This window comes from Alosa alosa, chromosome 23, assembly GCF_017589495.1.
Source record: "Alosa alosa isolate M-15738 ecotype Scorff River chromosome 23, AALO_Geno_1.1, whole genome shotgun sequence".
NCBI lineage: Eukaryota > Metazoa > Chordata > Actinopteri > Clupeiformes > Clupeidae > Alosa > Alosa alosa.
Genome location: NC_063211.1, coordinates 15,879,989 through 15,898,995, shown reverse-complemented (window position 1 = coordinate 15,898,995; position 19,007 = coordinate 15,879,989). Strand labels below are relative to the sequence as shown.

Genomic DNA, 19,007 nt, shown 5'->3' with positions numbered 1-19,007 from the left:
CTTGCCTTGCGTTTAAAATGCGTCATTGCTAGTCTGGGTACTTACAGGGGAGGTCGACCTACGAGGAGAGATTTCTCTCGCATATTTTTTCCACAATGGTGAAATTAACGTTTAACGCTGCTCTTGGTCAAAAGGATTTGAAGAAAGATGGGAAGGAGGAGGCATTGATACCTGATGAAAGGGTAAATCTAACGTTAATTATTTTATTCTTTTAACTCTGTCGATAAACTGAAAACCGAGGGGGTGATTGAGATCCAGGTATTCTCGGTGGCTATACCGTAACCGTGGTATTAAAGGCTTGCTGATTTAAGACGTGCAATGCATTTGCCAGTATTTGAATAACAAATGGCGAGCGCTGTTTTTATGAATTCGGGGCCTCCAAACAGTGTCGATTACACTGAGCTGTGGTTTCGTCTTTCGAGTTGAGGTGAGACGAAATTATTTAGTGCACGAGTGTTAGTACTTTATGCAAAGTAGAACTAATGCAACGTAGGCCTACTACGAAACCTTTACATACGAAAGGTTTGTAGCATTGCCCGGTTTTGACCTGCTCCGTCCAACACAGTCTGTTTTGACTAATCCGACGCTATAAGAAAAATGGCTGACTGCTCAGAACCACAGAACATACTCAGTCTCTCAGTTGCTGAAACACTGAGGGAAGTTCTTAACGTTAACGTTAATTGTTGACAAACATGTCGACTTGCTGCGAAACAATATGTATGATTAGCGTTAATCTGATGTTATCTAAAGGCAATTGTGTACTTTGAGTTAGTAACATTAAGTTACCACAATTTAAAGATGTTATATGTTCAAAGCTTCCCTTGGAATATTTCCTTGTTTCCGAAATGGGAAATCTCTTAATCTGAAAAATAGAGATTATTGCGAAGGCTAAAGTTAGATAGGGTTGTATATATGTCAGTATATGTGTTTTGTTTAATATATTCAGGCACTATAAATTTAACTTCCAATTAAGTTGACTAATGCGGCTCATGTTTCCTTTTCTCTTCGCCTTTTGGGATCGTTTGGAAGGTGGTGAGTAACAAATGCGGAAGTCGCGAAGCATCTACGCGATCAGAGGTCTAGAAGTGTGAAGTGATTATAAATCGAGCGGGGTGTCAGACTTTGACACATCCTTGTCTTCTGTTAGTCTATCTCTGGGACTCCATGAGTCCTTGCGTGGAGCCCTGAGAAAAGACACCATCTGTTGTTGAAATGGTGTCAATTTGGATGGTTAGGCGTCGTTGCTAATTTGATGACAAATGCAGTGTGAATCATGAGTAAATAAGATCTCGGTGGGTTTCTGACATCTCAGATAGGCGATGTTTTCGTGGGAGCTTTGCAACCACTTCCGCTTCAAATTGGCTGCGAATGTTTTGAGAAACGGGTGCATTCTCAGTGAGACTGAAACAACCTTGTTCCTCTATAAAGTTTCGGTTCTTAAACATACTGAAAAGCAAATGTTTTTTGTTAGATAGCTAGAGAGTACAGAGTAAAATATCTAAACCACCATGTCCTTATGTTAATGGGTATCCTGAATAACCTGTTGGGGTTATGTTGACTGCAGGACATTATGTGATATTCCGTCACTTGGCCCTTTAGCAAGGTCCACCTGGTAGTTTCACTGGCTACTCTTTCTGCCCTCTATTTCAATGTCCTTTTGAACAGAAAGAAAAACAATGATGTGTAACATGGTGTCATTTGGACTTTGCCGCTGAGAGCAATTATTTGGTGTAGTCCAGAACTAGGCGGAGCATTCTTAAAAAATGATTCAGCCAAAAATCAAGTTGCTAAGATGAAAGGACATCTATCATACTGGTAGTATGTTTGATTGTAGCTAGGTCTTAAAGTTCTCTGGCATAGTGCCTGAATTCAGGCACAAGCCAGGTTGTTTAAGATTGGAAAAGACTTTAAAAGTTTCTGATAACTTTAGGCAGACTTTTCCCTTGCTTGACGTACTGTGTAAGGCCTGTGTGTGTTTGGTGTGTGTGTGTGTGCGTGCTTGTATTTGTATACATACAGTAACCCATGCCTTTAATCAGTTGATCAAGAGTTTAGGAGAAAGTAAAAATGTGTCATAATGTAGGAGAAAAGCGAGGAAGTGAAATGGCTTACGAGAGCAGATTCTTAGGGATGTGCAGGCCAAGAGAGGTAAGGACAACCTAAGCACATTTCGGACAGGTCTACAAGTCAACGTGAAGTGTGAGAGATTACACGCTAATCTTTCATGGCAACAGCGAACAGCCGGCAGAAGGGATTTTTCTGCCTCATCCCACTAGTTAGTCGGAGAGAGATAGAACAAGAGGATGATGACCGATAAACCTACAGATATCTGTCTATTTCCATCAAAAGATTGACAGAGAGAGAGAGAGAAAGGATAGGCATACAGATGGACAAACAGACCTAAATATGCAAAACAAAAGCTTGATATCGACTTCTGTTTCACAATACAGTAAATGGCAGGCTATTTAATTGTAGTAGTCTAAGCACAGATCCTTCCGCATTTTTTCACCTATGACATACAAAGAGGTCTCAGTCAGCCGGAGTTGTCAACCCCAAGCCAGCACAGCCCATGCATTGGAAACACTACAGGGCTATAGGCAAAACCTACTGCCTGAATGATTCAGTGAGGACTGTGAGTGCAAGGAAGCCTAAGGCCCTGTACTGTGTGACCTGTTCTGCTTAGTGTGTGTGTGTGTGGGTAGGTAGGTAGCTAGCATACAGTGCGGCATGTATCGGCTTGTGTTGTGAGTTAAATGTTTTAGCTCAGATCTCTCTCTCTCTCTCTCTCTCTCTCTCTCTCTCTCTCTCTCTCTCTCTCTTTCTCACACTCCTTCGTTCTCCTTCTCTTTCTGCACGCCCAGACAAACTCACACACACCACCCACAAGATGGCTCGTCACCCTGGGGACCTGGGAATGCTGATGCAATGCTTGTTTCATGGTTACACAAACCATAGTTCTGAGGCAGTTTTTAAACAGGAAGAGTAAATGTGTGTGTGCTCTTTCTTAGTTTTTTCTGAGATCTTGATGTTATGGCTACATACAATACCCGCATTTTGTTGCAGACCTCTGCAGGTTAGCAGACTGTAGGTTACTTGGGGATTTACAGTGTTGTATTTTGTTTATCCTGTTTGTTTCTTTGTATCTTGTTTACAGTTTAAGACCTGTAATATGTGTGTATCTGGCATAATTGAGAAGAGGTGGTAATTTTGGTTGGGACCTGGGACCAGTTATAAACTCAATTGAGCTGGAAATGTCTAATCAGACACTTTGAAGATCACGCTCAATCTAGTTGTGAAGATTCAACCAAAAAAAGTTATGGTGATAGATGGTGCTCTTGTGAGTAGGTTGTGGGTGGAAATGTAGTCTCGTCTCTGGTGGGTTTCGCCGCAATCCGCGGGCAAATTTTCATCGTCTTGGTGCCAGACATGTTCCCTCTTCCCAAAACACCACTGTAGATAGTCTGGTTGTGTCATATCAGTAGTAAATTAGGCTTTCAGATTGGCAGATATGCAAATTAAGAAACCTTTGCAAAATCAAGCTGATGGCGTGAGCGATGTGGTGTTGTGCGCTGTCTATTGTTTGTAGAATTCATAAAAGGGTTAACCTAGTGACCTGGAAGCGATGAAGTTCCTTGGCTTACTGGGCAAAGGGATTTTGCCTCCCTTCATAAGAGGTTTTCCATTGTGGAGAGAAAGAGACAGAGGAGATGGGGACCGTGTCTGGGGAATGAGGTAGTTATTGCATGTTATTGCCAGCACTAAACAATAGCAGCATGAGTTGTTTTTGTTGCCGACAATTATCATAGCGGTGACACAAATGTATCGTTATATTGTTTCACTGTAATTCAGTTAGAAGGAAAAAAAAATTATTACTCCACGTGATATACAAAATGGAAGACTGAACATCTGAAAGACTGAAGATCTGATGGGGTGGTATTCATGTTAGTGAAGGGAGGTTAATTTTGTGTGCATGCTCACTGCTGTCAAGAGGAAAGTCGGTACTTCCTCTCAGAATCGCCCTATCCGTGTGTCGAGCTTCCACTTTTTAGCCAAGAAATGTCTTGTTTTTACTTTTCCCGTCAATGACGATAAAACTGTAAATAGGCCTAGATTACCTCAAATACATTTACATTTTCACATTATTGAGCATTTCATCTGTAGTCTTACAAGTTTCATTACAGACATAACATAGCACAGCATTGTTAAATCCAGATAATATTTTTTCTGTTCCATCCCACAAGACACCCTATTACCAACAGACGTTTTGCTCATCAGTCTTGCATTGTGTGTGTTTGTGATTTTCCCAATTTATCTCTAGGGAGAGATATGACCCTGCCAGCATCTCCTCCCTAAACAAATCCTTTGTTCTGAGCAAATCGTGTGCTAATAGCTGTGCTAACGGCCTTCAAAATGCCCCCAACCTCCGGCAACAAACACACACATATGTAGCAATAATTCACTTGATCTGCATAAAGCCTGACTTTCCTGGAAGCACAGTTGTAGTATATGGGTGACCTATGTGAAGCCAGTTGTTGGATTTGGTGAGGTGGATTGGATCGCCCATTCCACTCCAGTCACTTCTGCCCTGTCAGCTCTGTTTTTGTTGAATATTGACATTCCTTAACCCCTTCTCAAAGTTGAAGCGAAACCGTCACCCCCTGGACTTGTTTACAGGCCATCACGCCTGTGCTATTAAAGGGTGTTCAGACTGAAGGTCATATAGTGACCAGCAATCGGGAATTCCTCTTTTTTTTTCTGTTGTACTTTGGACAGGGCTGCAAAGGTCCTTCATCAACGCCCACACACTAGTTTGACTGTGTGGGCTGAGGAACAAACAAATGCGATGAAGAGAAGGGAGCGTGGGGGTGAACGAAACCGAAATAAAGAAAGAAAGATGGATGGGAAAGGGAAGGAGTCGAGTTTGTAGGAGGGAGGGTGAAACAAGATTGAGGAGGAAGTTGGATTTGGGAGGGCCAGGAGGTGGTGTAAGAGCAGAACCAAAAGAGATCGAGGATGAGGAGAGGGAAGGAGTCGAGTTTGTAGGAGGGAGGGTGAAACAAGATTGAGGAGGAAGTTGGATTTGGGAGGGCCAGGAGGTGGTGTACGAGCAGAACCAAAAGAGATCGAGGATGAGGAGAGGGTCGGAGTGGAGTTTGTAGGAGGGAGGGAGGGAGAGAGAAAGAAACAAGATGGAGGAGGAACTCGGATGGTGGGGTAAAGAAAGCATCTGTTTAAGGAAGACAGGAGTGAAAGCAAATGGCCAGATGACATGCTGAGCACGGGTAGATAATCTAGCATAAGGTAGCACGCGCAGCCTATGCTAGATCAGCGGCTAGGTCAAACAAGGCAACTAGGATGAAAGGCTGGATTAGCTGTGTGTGTGCGCGCCCGCCCGCCCATGCGCATGCGTTACATAAGACCCCGCAGCTCGTTGTTTGCAATGGAGAAAAATGCCAATAAAGATAAGTCACAAGTACCACCTAATTTCTTTGCGGGCATCCAAACAGGCCTGGCATGGATCTGCACCAGATCAGTAGTAGATCTGCTGGGGAGTAAACGGCTCCCCCTAAGAACTGTGGAATGCAAGGAAGTGAACAGACAGATGTCTGTCAAAAATGGGACCCTTGAGTCTTTATATGCAACTTTAGGACAGAAATACTGTAGCAAACTGCACCATTCATGTCAGACAGCAGTATGCATTTGTGGAAACGTGTGCGCACATCCAAAATATGTATTAACAGGTGCCAGAGAGAGAGAAGGAGATGGTCTGCACACTGTATATGGGCTCCAAGAAATACTTTATTTATTCTAAAAAGGCAACGTTTCGATCTCAACAGATCTTCATCAGACAAATAAGAACTTATTTGCCTGATGAAGATCTGTTGAGAGAATCAAAACGTTGCCTTTTTGGAATAAAAGCAGCAGTATGCCCCATGCTCCATACATTTATGAAGAGCAGAGTGTTACTTCATAAAGCCAACTGTAGTTAATAAGTTGATGATAATCATTAGGGATCCAAGCAGAGAAAGATTGTCCATATGGATATGCAAGATCCACATGCATAATCATTACAACATTCGTTGGGACATGTGTGAATGTGTGTTTGCCAAACTTTAAATAATTACATACATTTTGACTATCTACATCCATGTTACTTTATACTCACACACAAACCCCCACATTGTGAGCTTGTCCATAGTTCAGTGCTCAGTGATTACCACGTAACAGTCTTTGGGTTCGACTCCCACACTTTTTATAGTGTGTGTTTTGCTGCTGTATGAAAGTCCATGTTTTTTTCTTAGGCACATTCTCTTATGCTGATACTCTGATCATGTAATAGCTCACTTAGTAAGTCATTGAGTAAAGTAAAGCAAGTAAACAAACGAGAATGAGTTCGACATTTGCCTGTAATTGATTTTCTTTGCTTTCAATTTTGTTCTCAAAGGTTTTGGCTTGGTTGGCTCCAATTTCCCTCAGTTTTTTTACTCTGTCTCATTTTACAAAAATCACACAAGATTTATCTTTAGGCCTATACTTTTGTCTCAAAGAAATCCACGGTATGTTGTAAAGTCAGTCACAACCAGTCGGTTTTCTCTGACTATAACTCATTCGTCTTGTGATGCAGAGGTTTTGGGTTTGAGGCATGACTTGATATTTGAATCTTAAACAAGGTTCCTCATGCTCTGTATTTGCTTGGACCTAGATCATCATATGTTCTACTTCTTTTAACTTAACTGACCTTACTGTAAGTCGCTTTGGACAAAAAACTTTTTATCCAAAGTTTTTTTATCCACTCTCTCTCTCTCTCTCTCTCTCTCTCTCTCTCTCTCTCTCTCTCTCTCTCTCTCTCTCTCTCTCTCTCTCTCTCTCTCTCTCTCTCTCTCTCTCTCTAGGATGTGGAGGAGGGTGTGCGTGTTCGCCAGCAATCGCGGTCCTGGTGCTGGTGCATGTTCCTGGGCTTGGCCCTGCTGCTCTCCGGGGTAGTGGTCGGAGGAGCATACCTGTACAGGTACTACTTCCTGCCGGTAAGAGCAGAGCTGACCGACACATCCGTCCGCCCCCCACGCACCCACACACAATCGCCATTCATGAATCGGTGCTGCTGCTTACGGTGGTGCCACAACCATTTCCCCAGGTGGTAATTGTAAGGTTTTCCCCTTTTAGGTAGAAATGACACCCCACCTGAGTGTGGGTGGAGGTGGTGGTGGTGGTGATGATGAGTATGATTATCTCCATCAGGTTTGTGTGGATCTTCCCACAGGGTTTATAATAATCTTCACCTGCTTCAATCAAAGGCTATGTTCACATTCACATCCATGTTGTGTGGGAAACTTCAACTCAGTTTTATTTATTTATTTTGTGCAATAAAGACTAGGGCTGTCAAAATAACTGATTAATTTGAGAAAAAAAATAACTGATTAAAAAAAATAACGCAGATTAATCGATTCCGTATGACCTTTGACCCAGAGCCATTCTAGTCGGTAACCATTAGACTGTAAAATGAAGGAGAGAGAAGAAAATGTGCTGCCTAGATCATTGATTGGAACATTTACTTTTAAAAAACAGCCTAATGTTGATAAAAATAAAGTGTTGGTTAAAATAAAGCGCTCTACAATGTCACCGGAGTTTGTCAACTCTAAAGTTGCACATCAATGCAAAGAAATAGTGTTGACATTCAGGGGAGTGTTAATTTATTGTGTCCCCTAGGTTATATTTGTGGCCTGAAATGCCTTGTATGTGAAAAAAAAACTTCTTCCCGAAGCACTTTTGAATTGATTACCTCAGCATATTAGGTCATATCATAGATTAGTATGACCATTATTTGAACAGTGAAAATAATAATAGAAGAGTTTTTGAACTTTAATGTCACTAATGCTGATTATTCAATAATTCATTTGAATTTAAATATTTAACATACTTTCACAGCAAAAATTATATATGCGATTAATTTAGATTAATTAATCACAGAGTATGTAATTATTTTTTTTAATCGATTGACAGCCCTAATAAAGACATATCAAACACAGACCCAGTTAATAAATACATTAATTAATGAACAAATAGATGCATTACAATAAAATAAAAATGAGACTGGGGTATAAATTGGACAAAGTAAGCTCAATTCAGTTTGATTTATTGCTATGTTGATGTAACATTGATAATAAAAAAAAATATTCTTTGAAGAAAAGCCCAACTGAGTAAGCAGAAAGCTGACTAGTCAGGTAGATGTGAGTGTGAGGAAAATTGAGACGCTTAACATTCTCAAAACTTTACTCAAAACATTTCAACAGTTTTGGTGACTGGGCTTAATCAGATAAGTCATTCACTGTACGACTCAATTACTTGTGTCAGGGCTGCTGATGCCAACAGACCTATTTCTTTATATAGGCCTAAATAAGTCATGGCAAATTTATCTTGTGCGTTTTTTTTTTTTTTTTTGTTTGTTTGTTTTTGTTTTTAAGCATCTGTTATCATCGCTGAGCTTATGGATGAATACCGGTAATCTTTTTTTAGTAAGGAAGAGGTTTTAAAATAAACAACCTTGCAGTTCACATGACTGCTGAAAAGTTTTGAAACGTCTAGACTTTTATGGGTCTGTTTTTTTTTTTTTCTTCTTTCATTTTTACATTGTAGAACAAAGCTGAAAACTCAAAACTATGAAATACCGTAACAGGTTATGAAACACACTTAGCTTAATATATTAATTCTTCAGAATAGCCCCTATTTACCTAAATAACCGCTTTGTGCACTATGGTATCATAACCAGCTTGATGAAAGTCACCCGGAATGCTTACAGTATGTAGCGAATTGCAAACATCATTGTCAGCTCTGTGCCCCCATATACCACATGAAGGCTTTAGTTCATACATGGGACACTCCTGCCTGGCATTTAAATTGATGATAATTTATCATCATAGAGCAATTTAATTTACTTAAATTAAATATTGCCAACATGTCCAATAGTTACTCCATAATGTGTCTGTAAACATAGCCGATTATGCCACTTCTTCTGATTACTCATGATTATGATTAGAGAACTTTCTATGCTTATGTACTCTCAGCCTCTGTACTGCTACCAGATCTCTGGCTTCAGTCCTGTACGACCATATGAATTAATGAAATATCCGCTTTCACTGTGCAGCGAAGATTTGGGACAACTTGGGCTCTTTATGCTTTCTTTCTTTCTGTCATTCTTTTTTTTTTTTTCTCTTTTTGTCTCTCTCTATCCCTCCCTGTTACAGGAGGGTCCTGTGTACTTCTGCGGCGTGGACTACATGGAGGAAGACTACATGATCCCGGAGGAGGAGGTGATGGTACCCGAGGACCTGCCCGCTCCGCTGCACCGTATCCAGGAGTCCGTGCGCATCCTGGAGGACGCCGAGGTGGAGTTCATCAATGTGCCTGTGCCCGAGTTCAGCAACAGTGACCCCGCTGACATCGTCCATGACTTCAACAGGGTGAGTACACTGTGCCCCAATAGTGCACTAGACCTGCGGTAACACTCCATAATAAGGTGCCATAAGTAGATGTACCGCATAGCGGTACAAAATATGACTGCCGCTCAGTCCTGTACATCCGTTCCGCGAAAATAAATCACACTTCAATTTGTCTCCATATTTTACTCCATCCCCCACTCTTGAAACTTTTGTGTATGCTTGTTTGGCATGCCTGAGTGTGTGTGTGCGGCTGCACAGAAAGTAGCCTTCTGGTGCTGAAAAGGTGAATAGATTGTAGAATAGCCAAAGAAGATGTAGCATTGTTATAAAACCTTTTAAAACCTCTAAACAATCACAAGTAGGGCAGTTCATCACAGTTCATCCATTGCAACTGGATTGATGAAAGGTCACTTACACCTGTAGGCTACATTGTATTTGGGAAAAGCAAAAGGTATCAGCATAATGTTATTTATTTATGTATTTATAAACAAAAACATCTCTGTCAGTTCCATGCCGTTTTCAACAGCGATCAAAAACAAAGGTCATTTTTTGATGGATGGATTTTTTGTGAATATTTCTTCTTCTACATAAGATTTTAGTCATCTTTAGTTCATGTAATACTTTATTGTCAATGCACAAATTAAGTAACAGTAGTCTGAAACGTTATTGTTAATGCACAAATTAAGTAACAGTAGTCTGAAACGAAATGCTGTTTTACATCTAACCAGTGGTGCAAATAACTGACATGTCCAAATGGGCCATGATGAAATGCGTCGCTAGACTGTTCATACACATTTTAACGGGCCAAAGTTGAAGAGCTTTTGTCCGTTATTGTTCGTGCAAATATAGGCTGATTCATGTTCCCTTGCATTGTGTAACTGAGGTCCATGGCTAGTCTGGCTTTCATCAGACCAAGCTCAATCTTTTAAGAAATTAAAAAATAAATAGCGGGCAGATCAGGCTGGGTTCACCCCAGGCTGGGTATTATGACCGCCGTGCAGCGAAGCGGTTTAGTCAGATTTATTTTTTTATTTTATTTATTTATTTTTCGCATGCCCAAATTTCCGTCAATGATTCCCGGGACACTGAAAGACCGGGGTACACGAAACTTGGTGGGCATGTAACCCCACATGGATAGCATGGAACCATCGTTTTTCGTTTTGATCTGTAGCCCCCTGTTGGACTGGACCCCGAAAAGGAGGGTAGGGCAGACACAGTTTTCTGTGAATATCTCAAAAACCGTAGGGTTTAGGAGGACCATTTTTTTTTGTATGTTGATCTCAAGGGGCCATGTCAACCCGTTCCATAACCACTCATTTCATGTATAGCGCCACCTAGTTAAACACAAAAAAGTAAAAATGAGGTGTTGTAATTGAAGGTATCTGTGACCTAACATAGTCAAAACTGCACGAAATTGGAAGTGTAGGATCATTATGACACCCTCTGTATGCACGCCAAGTTTTGTGGAATTCGCTCATGGGGGCCACACAATAAATTAATTTATGTTACTATACACCAACTGGCCTGTAGGTGGCCGGAGACAGTTTTCTGTGAATATCTCGAGAACCGTAGGGCCTAGGAGGTCCACCTTTTTTATGTATGTTGGTCTTAAGGGGGCACGTCAACCCATCCCATTACCACTAATTTCATGTATAGCGCCACCTAGTTAAAAATTAAAAAGCAAAAAATTAGGTGTTTTCATCACAATATCTCTGGCTGACAACGACACTTACAATAGATAGACAGATAAATACTTTATTGATCCCCAAGGGGAAATAAAAAAAAAAAACACGAAGCTACCTTGACATGCTGCCACTCTTGTCGGCGCCGGAACCGCTTGCAATAAAGTTGGTTAAGCTTAATTAATATATTAGTAGTATACAGCTATAAGCGTGGGGCCCCTTATAATAAAGTTGGTTAAGGTTAATTAATATATTAGTAATATATAACGATCAGTATGGGGGACCCTTATAATAAAGTTGGTTAAGCTTTATTAATATATTAGTAATATATAACTAGTCAGACGGTGAAGGGACTGAGACCAAAACTGGCTTATCACATTTATTCCTTTAGGAAAAGTTAAAACAAAACAACAAGTAGTTGAATGGGCTATATTACATGCATCGTTCCTACACCATCACTGTCCCAACTAGCAAGGGAGACATGCAACATGGAATGTTCAGGTGCACAGAACGAGTTTATTAATATTCTGAGACTAACTAAACACTCACAGATGTAGACCATACGAAGGTAATGCATAAACATAATGCTAAACTAAATGCACATTCATTTCCTGCTAGACTGAATTGCACTTTCCATGCACACTAAGCTAAACTACACTGAATGCATGGAAAGTTGTTAGCGAAGTTTACAGCTAGTCACGTTAGACTCAGTATGAACTCGTGGTCATAATGAAAACATTAATAAACATTCTCTAAGTTGCTAGAATTGCACCCAAATCTTAACAATACATGTAAAGTAACATAATACAGGTGGTATATCAAAGTTTTCAACTTAAACAACATTTTACAGTTACAAAATTAAAACAAAGTGGGGAGTGCTTTATACAGTCAACCTACGCAATGCAAAGCATACCGCTTCTGATCGGCTATGGCAACAATACAAGGACAAAACACAGCAGAGCTGCAGTATAGCGTTTCTCCAAAGGGGGCTCCAAAACACCAATCTCAATAAAGCTGCTTAATTACGGCGAAAATCACATACAAACACTAAACTACATTTCTAACTCTGTTACACCCCCCTCCCCTGAATTTCACCAAATTCAAGCAGCAACCAAATAGTACTTCCAAAGGCAAAGAGTACACTATTTTCAAATACTAGACAGAGAGTCACCAATTACAGGACAGCAAACCACAAAGGTATCCAATAAGGATGAAGTGGAAGAAGAGGAGCGCAAACTCACACAACCAACCACTGGCAGCAGGGTGCTTTATACACCCCACAAGACCATAAAGCCATAAACCATAAATTCCATAAATTCCCCACAAAGCTAATCAGAAAAGCTAGATAAATAATATGTCATTAACTTTTATATTAGCATATAGTTTGTAAACAAACATTTAACATTTAAATGATGTAAGAAATAACTGTTAATTAGTGCCAAAAAATATATGTAGTTAACTATTAACATATATATATTAATACAATATTAGTTAATAGATTTGCTAAAACATTAACATACAGATTTTATGCAAACAACTAATATTTAATTAATGATGAAAATTTTTTTAACTTGTGCCAAATAGATATTTTAGTAACTTAACAAATATTAACTAAGGGTTAGGTAATTACTAGTTTGCTATTTATTATGGCACCTTATTATGGAGTGTTACCAGACCTGCCCCTAACACTGGACCACTAGACATGCCCCAAACACACACATGTTGTAGGTAGCACATGTCGTTTTCACATAGTTGTCTTAAAATTAAGCTCTTGGAGTAGAAAGGTGACATGGCACCATTTCAGGTTTACCTATATTCTACTCAAAATTTTGGGGCATGACTTCTCATTCATATGCTTCTAACCAAGGCCTCTAACTATGTGAAATAATTTTTGCTGTAACTCTATGGCCATAGATCCATATTCATTATTGTTAAATCTGTTTTGCAATATATTTTTGGACTCCTTCAGCGTCTGACTGCCTATCTGGACCTCAACCTGAACAAATGCTATGTGATTCCTCTCAACACGTCCATCGTCATGCCACCAAAAGACTTCCTGGAGCTGCTTATCAATATTAAGGTAATATCATAGCATCAGGTCAGCAGATCTCACTTCATTCAGGAAAGTGTGTTTGTGTGTGTACGCCTGTGGTATATCTGTTGTATGTATCAATATGAGTGTGAAAACATTGTGTGTGCATGTCTCCATGGTGCCTGATGGTGTCCTTGAACCAGGCAGACACGGGTACAAGTGTAAATCTCACTTCCAAATGGCGAGCACCTGTTTTAGCCTCCTTGCTAACACTCTGTAGTGCTCAAAGTTAAGTCACAAGTTAACAGGGATATTCTGAGGGGACAGAAGAGAGTGTGTGTGACTGTGTGTGTGACTGTGTGTGTGTGTGTGTGTGTGTGTGTGTACACACCTCACATTCAATGTTACCTTCAGTCAGACAGGTTATGCCTACTGTACCTGCGGCCTGCCCTTAGTTTAAATCAGTGGTCTCCAACACGGTGCCCGCAGGCACCAGGTAGCCCGCGGGATGGCTTTGAGGCGCCCCCAGAGCACCTTCTAAAAATAGCCAACAGGTCGCCTGCAGATCACGCTCTAAAAACACGCTCCATTGTGAAGTTTTCAATAGATATTTAAGTCTAGACCAGAACCATTTTAAGAATGTATGTAGCCATACATCTGTAACATTAAATTAATATTGGTCATACCTTACAAATTGTAGCTGCGTTACATTTTAGCCTTTGGCTCCAAATCCGTTTCCCATTTAATCTTTAAACAACAACGGAAGCGGAAGCTGCTCGCATGCATAGACAGTAAAGGGGGAAAAAACTTGCTCGTCTGGTGTAGCCAATGGAAACATATCTTTGCAAAAGTTCTGTGGCCATTCTATGTTCGTCAAATACGGTTCTTGCATGATTGTTCAAGGACTGAAAAACAATTGCTTTAGCTCACAGGCCTTTTCCCTCCGTCAGGGCTACCGCCGTGATAATAGCTTTTTAAAATTTTGTGGCATGCATGACTGAGCAGGACTGTGCATGACCTTTTTTGTCAGATTATGGAGAGATTTCAGGTGTGCAATAACTTTAAAAGGAGTTTTCATATGTTAGGGTGGTATGGGCGATTACTATTGAAATGTTAAAACCGAATTGTCCACTGAAATCAGGACTTAAACAACCCCTGAATTCATAATGGTGGGTGGGTATAAATTGGGTACAAATTGTAACCCAAATTATTAATTGCACAAAAATATTGTTTCTTTTGTTCAAAAAAAAATTGGATTAGATTCCCCATGCTAATTTAAAAGTAAAAATCACATAGGCCTATTATTTAGGAGGACTACCCTCGCAAAAAAGGGGTGAGGGTATGTTTGTTTCAAATGAGTAGCCCTCCATATGATTTCGGGTCTTCAGGTAGCCCTCATTCCCAAAAAGGTTGGAGACCCCTGGTTTAAATCTTTGTTTTTTGTTTTTGTTTTTGTTTTTCCTCTCCAGGCGGGCACCTACTTGCCCCAGTCCTACCTGATTCACGAGCAGATGATCGTGACGGACAAGCTGGACAACGTGGAGACCCTGGGCTACTTCATCAACAGCCTGTGCCAGGGCAAGGACACCTACAAGCTGCAGAGGAGAGATACTGTGATGGGTGAGTACACACACACACACACACAATTTGTGGTTGTATCTTACATGTGTCTGACCCAGGGGGAAGAAATACAACTAGCAGTGTTTCCCACAGAATTGAATTCTATTTGTGGTGGAAGGTTTGCAGAATTAACTCGAATGCAACAGTTTTTAACAAATTACTGCAGCGCCGTTATGATTCTAACCAGATTTAAGCACAATTTAGTACAACCAGGAAAATCATTGTGTGGTGGTCAATGTTGATATTGTGGTGGGCCGCCACAAATAATTCAATGTATGGGAAACACTGACTAGTGCATAACAGACAGTGTTACAATTTACGCATGTAAAATTACAAGGACATTGGGTGCTAATATTTTCACTAGTCCCCCAACCATTTATACAAAATATTGTTGCTTTTAAAGATCACACAAGCATAAAGAAGAATCGATCTTGGCAAGAATATGTAGATTCTCACTATACTTAAATGTCTTGGTTGCTGTTCATAGATATGGTTAAGATGGGGTTATTTTACATAATGCATGCATTATTATTAGAGATCTTTTCAACTAACATCTGTAACGGGGAAGCATGTTGTTAAGATCTAGGTTCACACAAACCGATCTGGGTTAAGCTTGTCTTTCACATGGCTACACTGTGTGGTTTTTGTTTATTTTCTGATACATATTGCTGATGTGGTCCATAATAACCTTGCCTGAACCGCCATGAACCATGCACAGCAAAACCGCTGACATCGAAATGTTTCTGAGAATTTTCTGTTTTCTGTGTCTGTCATGAACTACAGGCATGCAGAAGCGCGAAGCGCTCGACTGCCACAAGATCCGCCACTTCGAGAACAAGTTTGTGGTGGAGACCGAGATCTGCAACCTGTAATGCAGAGACGAACGGTGGCGTTGCCGCCTAACGGAAACCACTTTTCTGCTGAGTTCCACTCGAGTGCAGTAAAATTACAATATTTTAGCCCCTCTATTTCCTTTAGAGCCGTTCCTGTTTCCTGTCTGGTGGTGGTCTGAGTTATTGTTTTTGTTATTGCAATTATTTTCTGTGCCGCAAAAAAGCGGCGTCAGCCAGTAGCCAGGGTGAGCCAAGGAGTGGTTGTGTCCCGACTGTAGATTGACGCTTGGTCTCCCTCTTTTCCATCTCAGCAATATCAAAGCGAAAGACAAAAAGTTGTTTTCTGATATTTTTGATGTAAAAAAAAAGTAATCTTTTCTGAAGTGAGATACTGTCCATTATTAATGGATGTTTTTAAAAATGTAAAGAAATGCTTTTGTTTTTGCCCCAAGCTACACTGGTGTGGAAAGAGAGGATGGAAATAAGACAAAAGATTTAAAAAAAAAAAAAAAAAAAAAAAAAAAAGGTAACAACTTCAAAACAGGCCTAATGAGTGTATTTTTGGTGGGTAATCAGATAAATGCTTGGCCTGTGATTAAAAAAAAATGTGAAGCTTCCTCACAGCTCTCTTTACCATATGACTTACTGGAAGAAATTACTGGCTTATTGAAAGTGTATGAAATATAGCCACTCATGAACATATTAAATACTTGCATAGAGAATGATTTTTGTACTAGTGACACTTGTTATCAAGATGACGTAGTTTAGGGCAATCTTTTTTTACAGTTCTATCTGCTGTATGTAATTAATACACTGCACAATTCTATGTATATTTCCTTAACAAGAACACGTTCTCTTAATAGAGGACGTTTGAGAATAGCTTAAAAAAAATCCATGTCAAGATATTTAAAATCAAATTTATACGTAGAAACACATTTGTAAACAGTTATCAGACTGTGGCAATATTTAATGTTAATCTTAAAATCAGTTTTGTAATAAGATGAATGATGAGAATTTTCTCTTAAGGGTATACCTGTATCATAGAGGTCTGGTAGCTGAAAAATCTGTTAAACTAACCATACAGTATAACCTCTGTGTGAATAAGACTAACGGCACAATTAAAGTACCAATGTTTAAAGTGAACCCTCTGGCATGTGTCCTTACTGATAAATTCTGTAATTTTTTTCTAACTCTACTGTAAAAACACATGAATAAAAAGAAGGGGAGGAAAAAAGCTGGAGTCAGATTTATTTTTCCAACGGATTTTATTTTTCATTGTTCCTCTTGGATTAAGTTGATTCCCATGTCCTATGGACTGGTCTTCAACTCGAGCCTTATTCACCTGGACTCAAGTACAGAAGTTGGGGGGGGTTGTCTTTGGATGGGGCCTTGGTGCTCTCAGGGGAGGGCTGTGTGTAGTTTTGGGCTTGGGCCACTAGGGGGCCAACTGGTCACTTCAAAAGGGTCTAAACTAAACTGGGGTCAACTTCTCTCTCTTGCTCACTTCCAGCCCTGTCCTCGAACATCACACCATGCCTCTGACACCACTCTTCCTTTCACGTCCTCTGCTGGGATTTTGAATCCATATGGGAACTAGGGCATTAGTAATAAGGTTCTGGAAGATGCTAAGGGAGACTGTATTTCAAGGTATGAAGGCAGCAATGCAAAACCAAGGCCCCATTTTAACTAAACATTGTGTGTCTTGTCTTTCGTCTTGTCCTAGGAGTATTTTCTCCCAACGCCTCATCTCGTGGGGGGCATGACCAACACAGGCATGTTTCCTAACGTCAATCCTTTGTTTACAGTTCAGTATTCAGGCAGGAAGTGAGGAGACAAAGGGGGGAAGGGGAGAAATTGAGCCATGTTCTGCCCAGAAAAGAAGGCCCAATAAAAGTCCCCACCAATCTGAGGGAAAAAAAAAGAAACCTCACAAAGATAATCAACATGCAAAGACTCACAAGTCACAAGTCCACAAACTCTCCATTTAAAAAAAAAAAAGAAACGTAAACTTAACACACATATTCAGTGAAATAGCCATTTCACATCAAACACGCAGGCACACAGACATACAAACAGACGGTCTGACAGACAGACATCAATGTACCTCATAGAAAAGTCCCCTGTGCACTTTGTCATACAGTTGACTCGTGGAACAAACAATATGATCGGTTAAAGGTCAGTTTTGTGATGAGTCTCTTGCTTTATGGGCTGGTCCACTCTAAAGACCGGTTCCCTGTTGAGTGTGTGATCCAGTCTATTCTCAGACCGGCCACTTCTGCCGTTTCTCCCCAGTCCACTTGTGCTTTCGGTCCAGATCCATTGTGCCTCGTGTTGTCGTTATTGCAGATACAAGTAAAGGACTGGAGGGGGGCAGGGGGTATATGGGGCATGAAATCACTGCTGGGCCTTCACATGATGCTCAATACAATATATCATATACAATATAATTCTGAATATCAACACTTTACACAGGATACTCTGAAATAGGCAAGAGCACGTAAGTAGTTCTTTACTTTGCCAAAAAAGAAAGAAAATGGTAATAATAACGGAGTGAACTTTTTGCTGTAGTGGTTCTGGATAAAGATAAAGGTAAAGGTGGTTAGCATTGCAAAATGAACCTCATGCACTCACTCACCCACCCACATATACACACACACACACCAACCAACCTTGAACCTTTACATGTCTATGGCACCAACTAATGTTCCTCTCTTTCTGGGAGTCGTATCTCTCTGTCCTAAATGTGAAAGTGTCTGTGTGTGTATATGTAAGAGGCCATCAGTAACTTTATTGTGTAACATTAAGACTGTAAAGAAATGGGCAAGACTGAGAGTGAAGAGGCTTATAGCGTCTCTGAAGGTCATCTCATATAACACTGCACTCCAAACATAGTTGGACCCTTTGGTTATCACCCACCCCACCGCCAAAACCCCAACCCCTCCCCCCCCGCCAGCCTACTACATCAAAAGAAAACATTTCATATAGCTTAGTATATCTTCCCTTCTCCCTCAAAATAAACATATAGAATATATACTCACCACCCCTACATGGAAAAATAAATATCTGTCTGTTTCTGTCTCACAAGCTTAACCATGGCTGTGCTAGCGTTTGTTTCTGGATAATGGAAAGTCAGTTTGATCAAATGTATGGAGCAGATGCATGCCATTGATAACCAATGAGTAGCCACAAGCCAACAAGAAGCTTTTAGGAGCAGCTTGAAGACAAAATCTTAGTGTTCAACCACTTAGTGTTCATGCTTTTCTCTCCTTTCAGAGCACTCTCAGGTAAGTCATGTACGAAGTGTAATTGTTTGGGGATAAGGAGAACAGAAATGTAAGGTGTGTGTGTGTGTGTGTGTGTGTGTGTGTGTGTGTGGGGGGTTGGGGGTCGAGAGCTAGGAGGG

At 40.4% G+C, this 19,007-nt stretch overlaps 1 protein-coding gene and 1 long non-coding RNA gene across 3 annotated transcripts; one reads left to right on the top strand and one right to left on the bottom strand.

Annotated features, from left to right (window-relative positions):
- Positions 1–14: 14 nt before the first annotated feature.
- On the top strand, positions 15–16,747 carry itm2ba (integral membrane protein 2Ba). Of its 2 annotated transcripts, XM_048234438.1 has the most exons (7): positions 15–182; positions 6,894–7,025; positions 7,165–7,239; positions 9,243–9,458; positions 13,089–13,199; positions 14,621–14,771; positions 15,555–16,747. In XM_048234438.1, exons 1-7 carry the CDS (start codon positions 96–98, stop codon positions 15,641–15,643), a joined length of 861 nt encoding a protein of 286 aa, XP_048090395.1. In that variant the 5' UTR covers positions 15–95; the 3' UTR covers positions 15,644–16,747. The 2 variants fall into 2 exon arrangements, with proteins under 2 accessions (XP_048090395.1, XP_048090396.1); XM_048234439.1 differs by lacking the exon at positions 7,165–7,239 and having other exon boundaries at positions 16–182.
- A 103-nt stretch (positions 16,748–16,850) lies between these two features.
- Positions 16,851–18,884, bottom strand: LOC125288246. Its single transcript, XR_007192469.1, has 2 exons — positions 17,709–18,884; positions 16,851–17,509 (listed from the first exon to the last, which is right to left on the bottom strand). It is a non-coding gene; the product is annotated as an uncharacterized LOC125288246 (long non-coding RNA).
- Between the last annotated feature and the right edge of the window lie 123 nt (positions 18,885–19,007).